At 32.6% G+C, this 20,592-nt stretch overlaps 1 protein-coding gene across 2 annotated transcripts in view; it reads right to left on the minus strand.

The window, feature by feature from the left end:
* Window positions 1-20,592, minus strand: part of LOC123696486 (hemicentin-1-like) — a 91,447-nt gene that overhangs the window by 33,929 nt on the left and 36,926 nt on the right. For both annotated transcript variants that reach the window (XM_045642671.1, XM_045642670.1), the window contains exon 2: window positions 20,371-20,492. In XM_045642671.1, the coding sequence (XP_045498627.1) occupies window positions 20,371-20,492 (122 nt within the window). The remainder of the gene's footprint in view (window positions 1-20,370; window positions 20,493-20,592) is intronic.

Consider the following 20,592-nt stretch of genomic DNA (forward strand, 5'->3'; position numbering starts at 1 on the left):
CAAATGCCAAGTGCCGAAGGCATTTGCGAAGGCATTTGCGAAGGCATTTGCGAAGGCATTTGCGAAGGCATTTGCGAAGGCATTTGCGAGGGCATTTGCGAGGGCATTTGCGAGGGCATTTTCGAGGGCATTTGCGAGGGCATTCAACAACAACAACGCGCCTGCGAACGCGCCTGCGAACGCGCCTGCGAACGCGCCTGCGAACGCGCCTGCGAACGCGCTTGCGAACGCGCGTGCGAACGCGCGTGCGAACGCGCTTGCGAACGCGCTTGCGAACGCGCTTGCGAACGCGCCTGCGAAGGCGCCTGCGAACGCGCCTGCGAACGCGCCTGCGAACGCGCCTGCGAACGCGCCTGCGAACGCGCGTGCGAACGCGCGTGCGAACGCGCTTGCGAAAGCGCGTGCGAACGCGCTTGCGAACGCGCATGCGAACGCGCCTGCGAACGCGCCTGCGAACGCGCCTGCGAACGCGCCTGCGAACGCGCCTGCGAACGCGCCTGCGAACGCGCCTGCGAACGCGCCTGCGAACGCGCCTGCGAACGCGCTTGCGAACGCATTTGCGATGGCATCTTCTTTACCTTGAAAACTTTTTATAACACTCACTTTATTCTGTGTAATATTTTCTGAAAGTTTTTTTTTCTAAGGCCCATATTTTTTTGAGTTTTGTAACTCTGAAGCCTCAGCTATTTTCTTTTTTCGTGTGTAATTCGTTATTCGAATTATTCTTTTTCAAAACACCTTATTGTTCACCTACTACATCACGAAATAGATCCAAAATGTGTCCCTATCTTCAGCCGTTTGGTCGCTGGGCGTATGACAATTATTTGTCAATCAGTCATTGTAGAGGTAAATAATACTAATGTTTTGGTCTCATTTTCTGTGTCGACTGTCGACTTTCGAGAATCGAGTGTGAATTTTCTTACGGATATTAAGCTTAGTAGTTAGTAGCTGGATAATTCAATTTTTAGATTTGGTTAGGTACCTTCCAGGTCAAAGCCTGGGTGGGGCAAGCGCCCCACCCTGCCCCACCGTGGCTACGCCCATGTATGAATATTTATAATGAATGATGAATTACCCATAAATAAATAAGTAAATAATAAATAAATAATGAGATGTAATTAGCTTTTTGATCATGATTAGTTTTTATAATTTTTATTCCATAAATAGCCGATTTTATAAATTCTATCGCATATCGCGTACCAACTCATTATTTCTTAATTTCTACTAATATTATAAAGCTGAAACTGCTGGTCCGATTTGAAAAATTCTTTCGGTGTTAGATAGCTCATTTATTGAGGAAGGCTATATCATCGAGCCACTAGGGTGAAACCGCGCGGAGCAGCTAGGTTTGTTATAAAGCTGTAGAGTTCTTTTGTTTGCTTGAACGTGCTAATCTCAGAAAGCACATCTCCGATTTGAAAATTGTTTCACTGTTTTCTAATCCATTTATTGAGGAAGGCGCTATATACTATTATAACTTTAAACCAATAGAAGTAGAGCAATGCAAGTTCTACGAAAGTAAGTTTTTTTTAATGCGAATGCGTGAATTTGTGTTTTTACTTGGTGAAATCGACCCCTATTACTGGAAGTTGTTTACTATTATATACATATTAATAAAACGAATAAGCAATGGAAATTATTATGGATGTTTGTGTATTTATACATAAAAGTATTAAAAAAACCATAAACAAATCTGGATTTAATTAAAAACTCGGACCGCAATAAATAGCATAACCTGCTATGTTAACTTTTAGTTTTTATGTTATCTACAAAATGCTTCATGGTATTTTGTTATCTTCCATCTAACTAAATGAATAACCATAATATAAAGATAGAGGGACACTCATAACTATTACTTTTTAACTGAAGAAGCTTTGTTGTTGATAACAGCACGTTTAATTTATCATTTTGTAGACATTAAAAGTTTTTAAAAAGAAAATGATAACTCGGTTGTGTTAATTAGAGTTTATTTCAACTGTTTTTACTGATTATCTAGGTACTCTTAACAACCCATATCCTGAATTATTCCATATCCTCTAGCTCATTTCCACAGGTGTGGAAGGATTCCCATCTTATACCGATTCCAAAAAGAAATAACCCATCCTCTTTCTCCGACTTTAGACCTATATCCATCCTTCCGTTCCTTTCTAAAGTTTTGGAAAAGATGATACATCATCAATTGCAACTCTTTTTAACCACACATAATCTCCTTAATCCATACCAATCCGGCTTCCGTCCAGGTCATAGTACGGCCACTGCATTAGTTAAAATAACCGATGATATTCGAATGGGGATGGACAATAAAAAGCTAACAGTACTGACTTTGTTGGACTTCAGTAATGCTTTTAACACCGTAGACCACGACATTCTTCTCAGCTTGCTGCGTTCACAAAACTTATCCGCACCGGTAATTGCTTGGTTTCATAGTTATCTGAACGGACGACGACAGCGAATACACATCGATGATGTTATGTCATCATGGTGTGATATCTCTGTCGGAGTTCCTCAAGGTGGTGTTCTATCTCCGTTACTGTTCTCAATTTTCATAAATACCATATCTGATACCTTGCTGTCTCTCTACCACATGTATGCGGATGACCTACAAATATACACACAATTTACACTTGATCAAATACACCAGGCCATTCATGACACTAATAGAGATCTGAACACTATAGTCCAATGGAGCTACCGTTATGGCTTGCAGGTTAACCCACTTAAGACTCAGGTTATTATCCTTGGGAGTCCATCGCTAATCGCTAGGGTTAACTGGGTTAATCTGCCACCCATTATAGTTGATGGTGCAATAATCCCATATAGTGATTCGGTAAAAAATCTGGGTCTGGTTTTTGATCAAACCCTATCGTGGAAATATCACATTAAAGAAGTGAGCAAAAGAATGTACGCAGCAGCTGGATCGCTGAGACGATTGAGAAATTTTCTTCCTTTACCTACAAAAATCCTATTAGCTCAGTCCCTCCTTCTCCCTATACTAGACTATGCCGATGTAAGCTATGTCAACTTAACAATGGAACAGTTAAATATTCTCGAACGCCTGCAGAACTTCTGCATACGCTTTATATTTGGGCTCCGTAAATATGATCACGTTTCGGAGTTCCGAAGTAAGCTCAAATGGTTGCCGATTCGTTTGCGGAGGGATGCACATGCTCTTCAACTACTGTATCGAATTTTATTCGATCCTAAAACACCAACGTACCTCAAGGAAAGATTTGAGTTTAGAGGCCATTGTAGCGAGGTTCGTTCAACTGAAAGGTTGAGGATAATAATGCCTCCACATTGCACTCATTTTTATGATGAATCTTTCACTGTGCACGCTACTAAACTATGGAATTCCCTGCCAGATTCTATTAAAAATGCTCAATCCTTAAAAAGTTTTAAAACTATGGTTAAAGCTCATTTCCTTAGTCATAGCCAAACATAATATTTACTTATATTATATACTTATTATTAATTATTATGTATTATGTCATATTATGGTATTTTGTATTTCTCTTTCCCTTTCACTATTTATTATCAATAACAATATAAATATGTATGTGTATGTTTTCCCTACTATTATTATTAATTATTGCACTACCCATTTATTTGATTTTATACATTTTCCTCTACTGTACCAAAGGTTGTCTGGAAGAAATCGCTCTAAAGCGATAAGACCGCCATTTGTACTTAGTTTAAGCTATATTTAAGTGTCTGTATTTCTTTTTTATTCTCTTTAAGTGCAATAAAGAATTAATAAATAAATAAATAAATAAACTTCATTCATAAAAGTTGTGCATTAAGCATTTATAAAATTAAGTTTTTTGATTAAAAATCTCTTGAATCGACCCGAATTCGGATAAAATAATTAGCGAGAATTCATTATTTATCTCAAATTAAAGTAGATTAATTATATTATAATTATTTTAAGTTATATTAAGACCTTTAACTGTAACTACATTTGTTGCCTGAAATAAATAAATAAATTTAATTAAATTTAATACACATTATTTCTAAAGCAGTGCCAATTGTGCGATTTTTTTTTTGTTCCATTGATTTATTTTTTATCTAAGTACGTGCGTACTTTATTAGGCTGCATGCTCTGTGTTGACCCGTCTATTGTGTGATGATTGTGTGATAGTCTTTAGATTTTAGAAAATAACAAAAGGTTATGTACCTTTAGTTATTTTCCTATCTGAATAGGTAGCAATGAATCCAGAATACTTAAGTAATATATTGTATTATGGAACTCAAGGACGTAGGTAGGTCGGTACTAAATGCACATGTGAATCCCGCCCGCCCTAGTGACCTGTCTAAAATATTATCCGCGGAAAATATGTCAGTACAATTTAATGAGTAAAGTTGGGGTCGTAAATATATCAGTGAGGCACGCGGGCCGACTGATAAGCGGCAACTAAAAAAGTTCGCGAAGCACCGCCACATGGGAATCCTAGTTAGAAATATTTTTAAAACAACGTCACGTTTTTAACACGGAGATATGTTTTACTCTTGTTGTTATAATAAATGTGCAACTAATAACGTTATGATAGTTGGTGTTTATTACCGGTTAATAGTTCAGCGCTTTTGTATTTTTTTTTACATAAACTAGGGCTTCGCCTGTGGTTACATATTTACGTTTTTAGAACCATCTTCGTACTTCAAGGAATATTATAAAAATAAAATTAACGAAATCAGTTCAGCTGTTTTTAGCAACACATTTGGCGATTTATTTTTGTTATATAGATTCGCCAACAAATTTTATATGGTTTGGAAATCCTGTGCATCCGTTTATTATATAATGCAATAAATTATATTCACACTGACCGATAATTATGGTCTCATGACAGTTCACTCAGCTACGGCTTATAATATCTACCTACAACATGTTGGTAAATAGTTCGTAGAAATTCATATTTTGTATAATATACCTGCACTGTAAATTGTTTATGCAAAGGCTTATAATTAGTTAATTACGCCAAACTACACTGTGATTATAAATTCTGATAGGTGAACTTTCTCTACATTTTCTAATTATGAAAAATATTGTTTTAGAGCGGCGAACTTCAGTATTTTAAATATAACCACCTAAAAGCAAAAGCTGGTTTTACTCAAATGTTATTAAAATAACATACAAGTAATCTTTAATCATAATATTACTAAGGTAGAGTTCAAAATTGTTTGAAATTAAAAATAGACAAATTCCGCATGAGGTTTTATTAGCAACCTTTTATCATAAACCTTAACGTCATTCAGAGGTCTATTACACGGGTAATTACCAACCTTTAGCTAAAATAGGGGAGAATTATTTACGACTTGAAATGTAGCAATTATTTGTACTTATTAAAATATCGCAAAATTTTGGGGCAATAATGACTCCATTCCGTTTTTAGTCGGCAATAAAAAAGGTAATGTAAAAAATTATGATGACAAATTTTACCGCGAATTGCTTTTTGCAAGACATAAAACGTAAAAAGATTATCGTGGTATATCGATTTTTAAAAACCACCTGAGATTCGTAAATCATTGCTATCACATCTCGATATTCGCAAATCGAAAGACATTGCTGATCTTTATCAAACGTAATTCAAAAGACGCCTTTTAAAACGAATGATCTTGAACATAACTTATCTGATTTATCCTTTTAACATGCTTTGTAGCTCATCAAGATTAACCTTTGCCTGCTATACTCGTTTATGAAAAAAAAAACCTACTTACGAGAAATTCTGAACCTTTCAAGAACTTCTACTACTTTAAATATAGGCTTTAGACTGGTGGAAAGTCGTAAATAAAACCTAGTTTACTATTTAAAATGATGTATTATAAATTTAGAGGACATGTTTAATTTTCAAACAAATAACATGCTACATCCAGTATCACATGGTCCGTGATAAAGTTGGTTAATATAAATTGTTCAAATACTTTTGTAATATAAATTCTGTTCCTAATCAACATACATTGTTTAAAATATAAGAGCAAATATCGCTTTGTATTGCTCCGACTTTAATGGGAATGTATGAACAATTTTTCATAGCCATTTTACGATATTGCATTCGTAGGTACATGAGTTATCTAGATGTGAATTATTATTGCTTCGTGTAGAATTGTGTCGAATAATATGCAATTTCATTCTTGCTCTTGTTAGGTTTTAGAATTATGTGTCAAAGAGCGATAGATTTAAAATAACACACATAACAGTCCGATTTCCGACTTGCCATATTTATTTTTTGTTATATCTTTATTTTACTGAATATAGAGTTGCCATGGTAAATAAAATAATATACAAAATAGTTCAATAATTATATATCTTTATTTTACTAAATATAGAGTTGCCACGGTAAATAAAATATACAAAATAGTTCAATAATTATTAAACGTTTTAATAATTGTTACTCATTATGTATGTATATTATGTATTCAGGCAGTTAAAGGAGATCTAGGTCTCTCTAAAATATTAATGTATCATTTAAATATCTACCGTATCTACATTAAATATGTACCTTAGGGTTAAGTACTTATGTAGATAAAATATTAAACAGCACTTCATTTGATTACACGCATTGACATAACCCTAGACGTTTTTGTATATTAATATTTACCACATTAATAAAATATAACTTGATGTGTTCTTTGAGACTATTTTTAATTTACCCAAAAAAAAGACCATTCTTTGAGAAACATCAAAGCGACCCTTCGGACCTCAATTAAATTTTTGTCAATAAGATTTATTTATTTATTTGGTGTCGGTTTATGATATGCGAATAAAAAAATATTTAGAAAATAGAAACGTTTTCATCTGAATTCACTCATCTATACATATAATAAATCTGTAGAAGGGTCAATTCTGTACATTGAAAATATTGAAAAAATAAATAGCAGGGGGTGTTACTGGATCGATACCAAGCCCAAATATGTGATTAAAAAAATTTTTGTCTGTCTGTCTGTCTATCTGTATGTTCAGGCATCACGTGAAAACTAACGGTTCGATTTCGATGAAACTTGGTATAATTATACCTTATTATCCTGGGCATAAAATAGGATACTTTTTATCCCGGAAAAATACGTAGAAAAGAAAATATTTTTTCGCGCGGACGGAGTCGCGGGCGGAAGCTGGTAAGTCATAACATAATGAATAAATCACTTTTAAAATTGGTTTAAAGTATTTTATTGTAAAGTAGATACTTACATGTAAACACAAGGAAATACTACGTATTTTATCATCGTCCAACAATAACATTGTCCACTACAATACGTATGGGAAAGACTTAGTCAGCTTAAATTCGAGACCAAACGATTATTCCTAGAAAAGTGTAGTACACAATAAATGTGTCTCATGTCCTAGTTGTGACCAATTTGTACAGGTTATAGAGCGTGTCACTTACACTTTATTTCTTTATGGCTGAGAGATTGTAGGTTATTCAAAGTTCAAAAGTAAACGTATGTGTACTGAGCCGTAATTCACTTCTAAATTTCTGTTTATATTAGTATTATAATACTAGCGGTCCGCCCCGGCTTCGCCCGTGGTACATATGAAAAATAGATGTTGGCCGATCCTCAGACTTACTCGGTATGCACAGAAAATTTCCAGGTCCAGCCCTTTTGGAGGAGTATGGCAACGAAAACTGTGACACGAGAATTTTATATATTAGATTATCTACCACGTTAAAATATCGAGTATCCATTTTTTCATTATTTTAGTAAGATTCTCTAATGGTTTGCAGAATTAGATATGTAATTAAATAGATTATAATTTCTTAGTTGTATATATTCAAACGCATAAATATTATGTCGTCTCTACGATTGAATAGGCTCGATGTCTAAGTACCTTACTTTTAATACATTTATTTTGACGCTTCGTAACATCCTGATAACCAATAATTAATTAAGATTACTATATATATCTTATATTAATTGGTACCTTTGTACATACAAATCTTCCTCGTAAACAATCAATTAAACAAACGTATTCTGCTAACGTTCCTTAATCATTCTCAATAATTTGAACGCTTGCCAAATATATATTTTGTACTTGACAATTCGCACAAGTTATTAAACGTAGCGACAATAAAGAGCACAATAAGCAAGTTCCCACATTTTCAGTGGCGAAAGAGGGCAATGCGAAAAATAAGAACGCATTTTAACACCGAGCTGCACACGATACGTGAGGCCCGAAATGTCAGCTACGTAGCACAGGGAATGCAAGCGTTGAGTTATAGACTCACAGCGATAAATTATCTGTGGCCATGTTGACAGCTGTTGTTTTTTTCATAAGCGGTCAACTGAAGCCGCGAAAAGCAACTGAACTGTGGCGGCAAAATAGTTTTCTGAAATTATCTATTTTTCATTGTTTTTTAGTCCATAAAATGCTTTTATATTCGGTTTATTCGAAAAATTTGGTAAAAATTAGGCTTTCGTTATTATGATAATAAAATGTAGAGTTCTCTTCTATACATAAGTTATTTCAACGTTCCCTTTTTTGATATAGCAAGGTTTGTTTTTAACGAAAAAATTGCGCAAAATATTAGAGCTAAGATATTTTTGGTTTCTCTGACAATTTAAAAACTACTTCCTTATTAATCGTCCCAAGATGAACTTCTCGTGTCGTGAACTTGGTATTTTTAAGCTATTGCATAGCTTCTATCGCGGGCCTTGAGCGCGGGGACTGAATCCAGAAATTCCGTAACGAAAAAACCTCACGCTCCTCACTCCGACGGGCGGAGGTGTGGCTTGAAGGCATAGCATGCAATAGCTTTACCGCGGCAGTCCCCGAGACGTGTGGCTGGCTTTTTTTAACTATACTATTAATAACATTACAAGAAAAGGCAAAAGCGTATAACTTGCACCACCTATACACGGTACAATGCGCTGGCTCAGCGTCGGCGCGGCCGTGAGGCGTGACTAGCCACCGTTCCGTTGTTTATGCCGTGCTATATGACTTGCCATGTGTCTATGGTTTATCGTTTATACTCTATGGTACTCTGTAGTCTGTAATGGTTGTCTATGGTCATCTTTAAGAGGTTGTGACTTGTGACTGCCAGGTCTTAACCTCTGTGAAAGATAATGCAATGATACTGTACAACCCTTATTTTTTTTAGATTCGATAATAAATTTTGGATGAGTAGTCTTGTTAGATTTGTCAAATATCAGGGATGGTAATTTCTTTTTCTTTTGTTTATAATTAAGGTTTATGACTGGTATGTTGTTTAAATTTACATTATTCTCTGTGACATAAAAATACATTAGAAAAATATATATTGTTAAAATTTAAGAATATTCCTAGTAGGTATTAGGTTTGTAAAAAATTATGAGCAAGCAAAATGCAAAATATCAAATATGAACTACTTAATACTGTAGAATCACATTTTTTTTTAATATTGAAAGAATCATAAAAACAGAATTTCAAGGCAGCGTAGAATTTTTAACAACCTTTTTTGCTTCCATATGGTTCTCTTTCACGGTAAAAGGCTGGATGGGTTTGAATAATATTTCACACCACATGGTCAGACCATAGATAAAATATAGCATAGTTTTTTCAGTACTATGTGACCAAAGCTTTTAGCAGACTCATTTTTTCTGCATTCGCGTGAACTAGACTATCCCTAAAGTTTCGAGTAAATCTGACGTCACACAAACATCCAAAAGTCCTTTTAGTGATCACCGACTCTATAGAATGGTACAGCTTTTTTGTAAAACTATTAGGGCTGTGCCTCTATAGGCACTCTATAGGCCTATATATATATATATCTAGTCAGTCATTAAAGCAGTGATTATTTGTATTTAAAGAGACAATTAGGAGAGGAACTACATCTATTCCAATATAATCACCAATAAAACAAAATCAATGACGTTCATTTACTTGCACGTGGCAGAAAAACGTAAATTATCACTGTCAGTTCCGTCTCAAAGGATAATCCCGTGTTAACGAACTCCTTTGACGCTCGGCTCGATTTGAGTAATTACAGAAACACTTAAATCCGTTTTAAACAGTAGTTAAAAAAAGGTTGACGACATCTTTATCTGCCCGGGTTGTTTGTTTTATGGAATTTAAATAGATTTCCGTGACGTATCGGCATTTTGTTATTGCTTTTCGTTATTTACATGTTATTTAATTGTAAAGTTTATTTGTGACTTATTTTACAGTTGCAAATATTGTATAGATCTTAATGAGTAATCACATGAAAAGTTTCCATTAAAAGTCAAATTACAAAATATTTATCTTTTTTTTTCATTAATTAAAGTACATACTGTAGGTATATTATTAGATCTTTTTTTGTGGTTGACATAATATGCTATGTCTATGATAAAATCAAATAATTGTATTGCTACCAAATTGCTCCATAGCAGCGTGAGAGACAAACATACACACTTATACACATTTTTGAATAAAACTTATTTATGTACTTGCGTAAAAATTAATATATTTTCATCAGCTCATGCTTACTAGTAAAATTATAAATAAGTATTATAATATTATTTGTTATATAATATTTGTTATATGTATTTATTTTTACCATTTGTATTAAAATGGTACATCAATGCGCCATTTACAAACGACGCGCGACACTCACACCATATCATTTCATAACGAAACCAAATATTTTATTTCACTGCCAATTCAATATAATATTCATTTCCCAGTACGTCTCAGGCCAGAACGAGCTTTAAAAAACATCTGTACTCATATTACATATATCCGTATCACAACGAGGTTTCTTAGAAAGCAAACTGAAACATGATATTTGGTGATCATGTGCGCTCCGCATTTAGAGGTCTATATATCCGCTGTTCGATGGTCGATTTAAGGGAATTATCCTTGTAAATAAGTATCTTGTTGTTTATGATAGATATGCTTGGTATTTGCAGAAAGGAAAATAAAATATTTATGTAGTCTGTGTAATGTCGAAGTAATTGTCTAATATGAACTAAGAATTTAGATTTCTGATGGTTATATAAGTAATGTTCGATATCGGGTAAGTAGTTTCGTAAGAGGCATTAATTATTATTAGCTAAATACTTCCTCTTATAATATGAACGCATACATACGCATAAACGTAGGTAGTTATTTTATGTTACGTATTGCTCTTAATGTGGAAATAATAAAAAATGAAGGCCTACGATAATTCACAAAAATCAATGTTACTTGTTCATAAACTGTTAATTTTCTATAGTATTCATCCAGATTATAACCAATAGAAGAAGGTTATCAAGGTAGTAAGAAGGCAATTAATTAAATTTTATAATATCATCATTACCATCTCACATTATTATTGAAGTGAAACTTCTTTATCGGGGTTGGAAAAAAAATTAGTGTAACATTATTTCGTTACGCGTGACATTTTTCCGTTACGCGCCATCTTTTTCTTATCCCTACCACGCGTGATTCGACGTTTTTCTGTAAAGTTGCATGTGGTAAACTATTTTTTGAAAAATAAGGTCATAAAGAAGTTTCACTTCTTACGTGTGTACACTAACTAGTACACGCAAACATTTTTTGTCATTGTCAATGATAAACATTTGATAAACTACAAATGGCAATAATTAAATAATTATTACCATAATTGTAATTCTATTCATGTCGCTTTTCAATTATAATTAAAACTGTCAAATGAGAATTGACACATCACACATGTGAGATAGAGTTTCATTCATTTCCGTAACTTCTTCCCTATTTAGAGCCCTGGATCATTCAAACACGCACATTTCATGAATTATATACCTAGTTATTGAAGTGAAACTTCATGGCAACCGTCACGATATGGCAATACCGTCACATCATGGAGTAATGACAATTTTGGTATCTTTGAATCTTACAAAGAAGTTTCACTTCTGACACGAGTGCTCGGCACACGCTCTCTTTTTTAATTTGACATGGAATATTGGCAAATTATTTGTTACGATTATATTTGCAACAGTTTTGCAGGATCATGCAAAACTATTGAAATGCTTTGGCTGAAGTTTTATAATACAGCAAGCTTGAAATAATAAATGGTTTAATAATTTCTGCGAAGTACGAGCTTTCCGCTATTTAGACTATGAAATGTTTAACATAATTATTGCATGTATTACCACGCTCCCTAATAAAATAAGTAAAAAAGTGTTTGTGTTATGAACTATTTTTATTGGGTTAAAAAAGTGCAATATTCATTTCATGTAAGGGAATTAATTACCTTTGAATTATAATATTATGTATTTGGAATGTTTTTACAATGCTACCATAATAGGTACTTATTGACTCTGTTGCAGATTCTTTAAAATTTTACAGCAATCACATCTCTATTACAATTTCAGATTGTAAACTCATAATAATTAAATCATAAAATACTGACATTACACCAAATGAAAATTTTAACTTGAAAAAACAAAACATTCGCAGGTAAGTACTTCAAACTCAACCAAGTTAAATCCATTGAGGCGAGCACAAAAAAGTGTCTACTCCCGTGTTTTTCACCGTAATATTTTTGAAGTGTATAACTGGCTATTGTGAAATGCTAAGAGCGCTAAACCGTGCAACCTCCGACCTTCAGTGCAACCACAATTACTCCACAAAAAAGATTTTTTATCTGTGCTGTCATAATTTGTACTGTTAACTTTGTTTTCATCTAATGATAGTGTTAATTTTTTGTTCTGTTTAATCATCGAAATCTGTTGATTGGATTTCGACTGTCTTTTATTTTTATTAATTCAAATGATACCTTTTTATCGCGTGCTTTTTTAAATTTCTAGAGCAAAGTTTCCACTTGAGAAACCCTTCTTCCGAAATGAAAAAGACGTTCATTTATCATTATCTTTACCACCAGTAACAATTACCCTTATTTTGTTATCTGGCTTAGTGCAGCTTAGTACCTTTTTGGACCTAGAGTTTATTTGAATCAAAAGCCATACAGTACTAAATCTAAATTACAATAATTTTTCCTTAACCACAAAAAACTTTATTCCAAACGATTAAATATTTCCGCTCCACAATACATAACGTTCGTAAGATTGAACGAGCTCGTTCCACACATTCAAATCTCGTGTTACACGGACACGGAGTATCTTGAGCTTCGCCTATTAAAGGCATTCATTAAACAAGCGGAGGCGTGAACCGACGGCTATCTACCGGCACGTATTAAGTATGAACAATCGTACCGCGTTCTGAATATTAACAAGGTTTAGTCACGACTTTCAACGTAGTTTTTAACGTTGCAGGTGAGCCATATAATGTGAAATCATAGGATAGTATGCGAATAAAAATTCGGGTTAGAGAGTTGGGTAAGCTTCGTAAGAGCTTGGTTTTGTAAGTAACCCTTCTAACAAATTTGGGATCGGTTATTAAAGGTACCTAAATTGTTCAATGTTCAAAATGCCTAATGAACATGTAACTGATACCTGTAAAGTGTATATTAGGGAAAACTATTATTAATGGTTTTCATAAATATAGTAGAGTCAAGAATGATATTAGATATTTATTATATACTAGTGGTTCGCCCCGGCTTCGCCCGTGGTACCTACATGTTTAAACTATCCTATCTCTCAAGTTGGATCGAACTGCACATGGTGTGCGAATTTTATTATAATCGGTTAAGTGGTTTAGGAGTCCATTGAGGACAAACATTGTGACACGAGATTTATATATATTGTCTATTTTGTCTGTCAGCTTATTTTTTTTCCACACAGCTTATCTTATATGGATATGACCTTCACAATATGAATAATGTTCAATAAAAATATATTTTAACACTACAAAAGGTTAGGAATTATAAAAAAATAAAATAGTAAAGTAGAGCTTCGAATATTGTTTGTTTAAAAACATTATTAAGTAAGTGTAGTAACTCAAATTGCTACGCAAACTTCCCGAAACTTTCTTAGTTGTAAACTCTAAACTAATCTTCAATAATATTTGTGTTTACGAGGTTTACATGATAAATGAAGTTATAGACTTAACAATTAAACTTTGTGTATGTCAAAACCCTTTTGACATTAATTATTTCAATGTTAACAATACTTGAGAAATCAAACCAATCTCCTAAGATTACATAGGTACATACAATACAACCCTTCGAGTTAAAAGGACGGAGTTAAAACTAGGAAAAGAGGAAGCTAAAACTATGTTTTATATTTATTTAAATCATAATGTATTACCCCACGTGTAATTCAGAGCGTAAAAATATGTAAACAATACCACATGAAAACGAGCTAGTTGTTTTCATAAAATTTTAATTAAACAGTTATAAATGCTAAGGCAATAAACAGGCTGTCTATAAAACCTAACGCTTTTCATTTAAAAGCACATCTTTTATACTTTAACTGCAATGGGAGATAATAGCGTAGTAATTATGGTAATGAATTCGTTCTACAGAACACTCATTGTCAAGATTGTTGCTTTTACCAAATGACCATCGTGGTAATGGAAAATAATATGAGTAATGGTCCGTTAACTACCGGCGGGATTCAGATATCTCTTTAGGAATAAAGATAAGAGGCAGGAATGTGACAAACGATGAAAGTTTTTTTTTTTTTGGCATTGGAATTAAAAATCAAAAGTGATTTTGTCTCTTATTTTAACTAGCTATATTATGTTTATTTTCGATTTAAAATAAAAAAGGACGTGTGTAGCGAGCACACGTGTCAGAAGTGAAACTTCTTTGACAAATCTATTCAAAGACACCAAAATCATAGCCTTACCCTATGACGTGACGGTATTGCCATGACGCGACCTACAACTTTTACTCTCATCGCGCCTAAAGAAGTTTCACTTCAAAAATATTTTTTATTATGCGAAATCCAGAATCTGCAAAGGTGAACCGATCCGTTACCTATGTATTATAAATATGAAAATGATAAATCCATTTAAACTATTTTAAAATTAATGTTTGGAAGGAGACATTTATCATAATATTTTTCATTCGCAGCGACACCTCCGAGTCTTGGGAGTCATGGCGAGATAAATGATAAATAAATACCATTTTATTTACATTAAAATGTTACCGATATTATTTCTTGACTTTTAATAACGCCTTATTTATGCTATGAATATTATAATATGATTTTTTAAGGTTACATAAAACTTTAGAGTTACAACGTTTGTTACCTACCAAACTCGGAAATAGCATGACAAATTACTTAACTATGATTTTTGTTTTGTATAAACATTTTAAACCCCTAAGAGATAAGTGTCCTAGCAGAAAAACGTTGGCCAAGTCAGCTAGTATAACTATAAGATATAGATAATCCCCATTTTATAATATTTATTTCCTTCGCTACGAAGACCCTTGATATTGATTACAATCATTGTTACATATAATTATGTACTAGCTGTACTCCGTGGATTTATCCGTAGGTATTGTTCCGTTTCTGTTGGTCTTAGTATAGCGATATAATATAGCCTCTTCCTCGATAAATAGGCTATCTAACACTGAGTAACACAGAAAGGAATTTTCAAATCGGACCAGTAGTTCTTGAGATTAGCGCGTTCAAACAAAGAAAACTCTACAGCTCTATAATATTAAGTATCTGTGTATATTATGTTTAGTCTATGACAATCATCCTACAAAAGAATCGGTTTCTTTATACAACAGTACATGAGTTAAAACATTATGCAGTCAATTCTGAATCACGACAAACTGTTTGTTGTAACTGTATTGTCTTTTGTTTTGGCATTCACGATCGATGAGCCATAAGCTGAGTTATGCGGTTAAAGTATGAAGCATCTATTTATTGCTAAGGATAAGGTATCGATCAAACTGTAGAGGAAAATTTGTTAACTTGACGATGTTATCAAATGACCGAGTTAACTTATGAATTGGAAGACCGTAAGTATCTAGTGAAAACCGAATAGGTATAGATATATAAAGTGATCTTGTTTTTAACAGTCTTGAAATTATTTTTAAACTTACACAATATATTAGAAGAGCTTAAACTGACTGCATTATGTTGAAAATAAACTACAAACTTCTTTCCATTTTAATACTAGTTACTTCATCCATTGGTTAAGTTAATAGTTTTTATTGTACAACAAATCGATGAGAAATAAAAAGGCGGTTTTATAAAGGTTTTATAGTATTCAACAAATAAACGTTATTTTTACATAAACGGATACAATTTATTAGGTTTAAAGAAATTGGTTTAATGTACCGAATCCTCTTAGTTTGCAGCCTAGCGGAGCCAAGGGCTTAACTTGAAAGCTAGGCTCAGGTCCAAGCAGAATGCTTTTATTAAACGAGCTCTTATGTATTGACAAATAACTTTTATTTTATAATATTTCGAGCATTTATTTTTTTATTCAATCTATAGTTATATTGTACTTAATGAAGAGGTAAAATTTGTTTTTATTTTTCACACTGTAAAGAAGTTTATAGCTTTGTTACAATTACAGTAACAAATAATTATTATAGGTATCCATCACTTCAAACAGCAATAATATATTTTTGAAATAAGTATATTTTAAAAAACGCAATGAATTATGAGGCGAAAAATCCTCCATAAAATTAACTTTGAAAGCAATTCATAAAGTATTAATAAAAACATCGAAACAAAGCAACCGTCTAACACACGCTCCGGTAACTATTTGTTCACTGACGCTTTTAAGCAAATAGAAGTAACTAAAACATTTTAATATTTCTGAAATGTTATGAGAAATAAAGCACACACTGCTTAAAGGAGAATATGCATTTTCCTGAACGCAGAACGACTTCAATAACAATCTACGTTCTATCCCTTTATTTTTATTAAAATATGTATAAGGAATATTTACGTTTAATATATAAAAGGTTTTATGATTACATTTTTTTGTAAAAAAGGCATAAGTATGATAAAGGTATGATACAATCTTTCAATTAATAATTAAATTTGGTCCTTTCCGCATCGTTCACAATTTGACACTTTTTTCCATTAAAATTGTAAAGTATTGGAAAGTAATACCTTAAAAAATGGGCTTTTGTCATTCACAAAACAAAAATAATAATTTAAATTTAAATAGGTAAATTTTAAAATATCCGAAGAATGGTGACAATTAATAAGCTTAATGAAAATATCCTACGAGAAATTTTTAAGAATATTAATTTTTAACTTGGAATGGAAACTTCTACTATTTCTAACATAATCATTATTTTTATCATACTATGTAAAAGTTATTTATTTGTATTTATTGCAACACTTCTTAAAATCGATGTAAAGTCTTTGTAAAGTATATCTGGGAGTAAACAAACCTTAACAAACATTCCCATGCGCTAAAATTATAACGTCACCTAGGAAACCTGACGTTTTTGCTGGTGTTGCAAGCGGCAAAAAGCATTTGAATGAAGATTTAGAAATCCAACAACGGAGGCTAAATTATAGCCTGACACGATCGATCACTTTCACTAGTTTTGATAAAAAATCGGTTACGATTCGCGCGGTTGTGGTTATGAAAAATGGAAAATAAGTATCAAATTTAATAGCTTGTTTGAATTATAAAATGTAGTGAAGAAACTATGATACTAACTAAACATTTAAGTCGCACTGGCTACGTATACATTTTTATCAGTTGGATAATGTTCTATGCAGCTACTCCACAGCTACTCTATAGACATGACATGATCCTTTTGTTTTATTTTTTTCTAACGTATTACAGACATACTAGTACATATATAATATTATCTGTGCTAGACAATTAAGTTTCTATATGTATAGTAAACAATGATTATATTATATTTTTGTATGTATGTGTATATTTCTTTGTGCTCTGCCCTACCTACTCCTATCCTTTACTAACTTAATTCTCTGTGTACAACCGGTTGTCTGGAAGAAATCGCTATTTAGCGATAAGGCCGCCGTTTGAAAATGTATCCTAGGTTAAGTCTCAATTTGTAATTTATCTTGAGCAATAAAGCATAAATAAATAAATGATTCACTTGTCCTAATCTATTCCAATGACATTTTTAAAGAAGCGATATTTTTGCAAACTATACTTGAACAAAAACAAGAACACACAACTCTATAATGAAAGTTAATTATGTAATTATAAGTTGAATGTGAGCTTCATGTGATTTCAGCGTAACGAATACCGCCAATTTTTACATAGGTTTTTTCTCTTATAATTAAGTATGAAATTTGAATTTATAAACTTACTCATTGATAAATAATTTTAAGAAACATTTGACTATCGAATTCATAAAAATTGTAGCATATATCTCTTCTCCCAAGAACAACATAACTAGTTTTTTTGTATCATAATAATTATTATTAATTAATAATAGAAGTCGATTATGACAATCTGTATTCTATACAATATCAACTAACTGCTTATGCAATTTGCCTAAAATCTAAGAGCCGTTTTGGCAAGTAGGTGATACCAAATGAGAGACAAAAATTTTATTATAACTAGATACTTCTGATGCATTGAATTAAAATGATATTTTCTCACGGTACGAGAGAATTTTATATATATTAATAAAGATATTAAATGACTAGAATTACAAACAGCTTTGTCTTTCCGTAAGGAAATGCACAAACCGACAATGTAACAGTTACGATGCGCTTCGTTGTTTTTCTAAGAGAGTATAGAATAGAGGATGTGACCATATTCATAATTACAATACACATCTATGATAACACCGTCAGTATATTAATTGATCTATATACTAGATATTATATGTATTATGTTCAAATAGCCAAATAGATCAGCTCTACGCTCTAAAGATCTACCTAACATTAATCTAATGTGTTAGACACATAATTTAAATTTAAAAGTAATAATACTTAGAATATAAATATTATAGATTCATTTAGAAATACTTTTCTTATTTTTAATGCAAGGAAAAAATTTTAAATGTTGTTCAAATACAATTTTTAAATATTCCTCTTAAAAATTCACACTAAAAACACAGCGATACCACGCTTAAATATAAGTAGGTAAAATTCGCACATCTGCTGATATATTTCGCAATAAATTACGTACTGCGAATATGCAAAAAACACACTAAATTTTCTCAGGAAGAAAATGAAAATGCATATTACGGTAAAGCTGCAAACGTATGCATTTCTAGTTAATCCTACTAGTGGGCAAAATGAACGACATATCTGCGAAGTTTTTGCTACATTTTAACTAAAATGCTGCGAACTGCGGGGTTTTATTTTGATAAAAGCTATTTTTATGTAATACACTGCGTTTTGTAGAACCGTATTATGATTTTGGATGCTATTGGAACAAGCTTTTGTGTAGTAATAATTACCAAAAAAAGTTTCAAAGTGATTTGAAACAATTTAATATTTTATTAACCACCATCTTTTAAATTTACGTGTCCATCTGAATCATCTTAATCATATTAAAATATCAATCCATACTAATATTATAAATGCGAAAGTAACTCTGTCTGTCTGTCTGTCTGTTACTCAATCACGCCTTAACTACTGAACCAATTTGCATGAAATTTGGTATAGAGATATTTTAATACCCGAGAAAGGACATAGGCTACTTTTTACCCCGGGAAATAGGATAGGTTTTATCCCGGCAATCCCACGGGAACGGGAACTATGCGGGTTTTTCTTTGACTGCGCGAGCGAAGCTGTGGGTGGAAAGCTAGTAGAATATATTATACAAATCATAAGTCTAACAAATTTTAAAACTGTCTAAAACGAAAAGGTAGAGCTTCCTTTATAGCGTATTTCTAATTTCAATAATGATAGATTTTACTTTCCATAGAATACCTAATTAAAACAACGCAGTGTAAATCGTTGCGATAACACATTTTGAACCAAGATATAAACCACCTTTATCTCTCTACATTATTCTTAATTAAAAGTTGTCTTATAATTTCCAAACGAGTATTAGAAACTATAAAATGATCATTTACCATTCGTAAACCACAGTGTATTTTAACCCGATTAAGGCCAAAGTGAGGGCCAAAGCTTGGTAACGTACTACGAAATACGCAGAATTGTTGTCAAAGGCCCATTCATCCATACAGGCTGATCACATGGCTTAGCTGCAGACCCTTCAAACTGCCGAAACTGACTGCATAGAGACGCTATTGTTCCAATATTTTTGTATTCCATAAGCTTTCTTCAACTTTCCATGTGTGACTATTATACCCAATGTTGGCTTATAATATTATGTAGATTAAATACTAATTATCACGAGTAAAAAGAAGTGCCTTCTTCCTTATTAGGGTATGGGACTGACTTAGTATTCTATTCGGTAATCAGCCTATCTCTTGCCCTACCATACTGATTCTTGTTTCGGATCTAGACCGTTGGATGGAAAAAAACTGAAGAAAGAAATCAAGCACATTTAATTATTGCTGATTGGAATATCTTAAAAGCAGCAATCTATCAAATAGAGAAATTTGTAATCAGAATCTAGTGTTTTTTTGGCCTGTTTAAATTGAAATATGTTAAATTTTAGTTTTAAATGATTACCTTATTATCCTTTTGCCAAGAACATACTCCTTTCTTGTCTGAGATTCGACAAGTGAGTAAAGCATCTTCACCTGGATTTACTTCTGTGTACGTGGGAAATTCGACGAATCTTTGTACTGCATCTGTGAAAAAATTATAATTATTAGGATAAACTCCATTTGATATTGAATACAAACTTTTTAATAAAACAAATATACAATTCATGTGAGTTCAATAAAAATC

The sequence above is a fragment of the Colias croceus genome, chromosome 12, assembly GCF_905220415.1.
Source record: "Colias croceus chromosome 12, ilColCroc2.1".
NCBI lineage: Eukaryota > Metazoa > Arthropoda > Insecta > Lepidoptera > Pieridae > Colias > Colias croceus.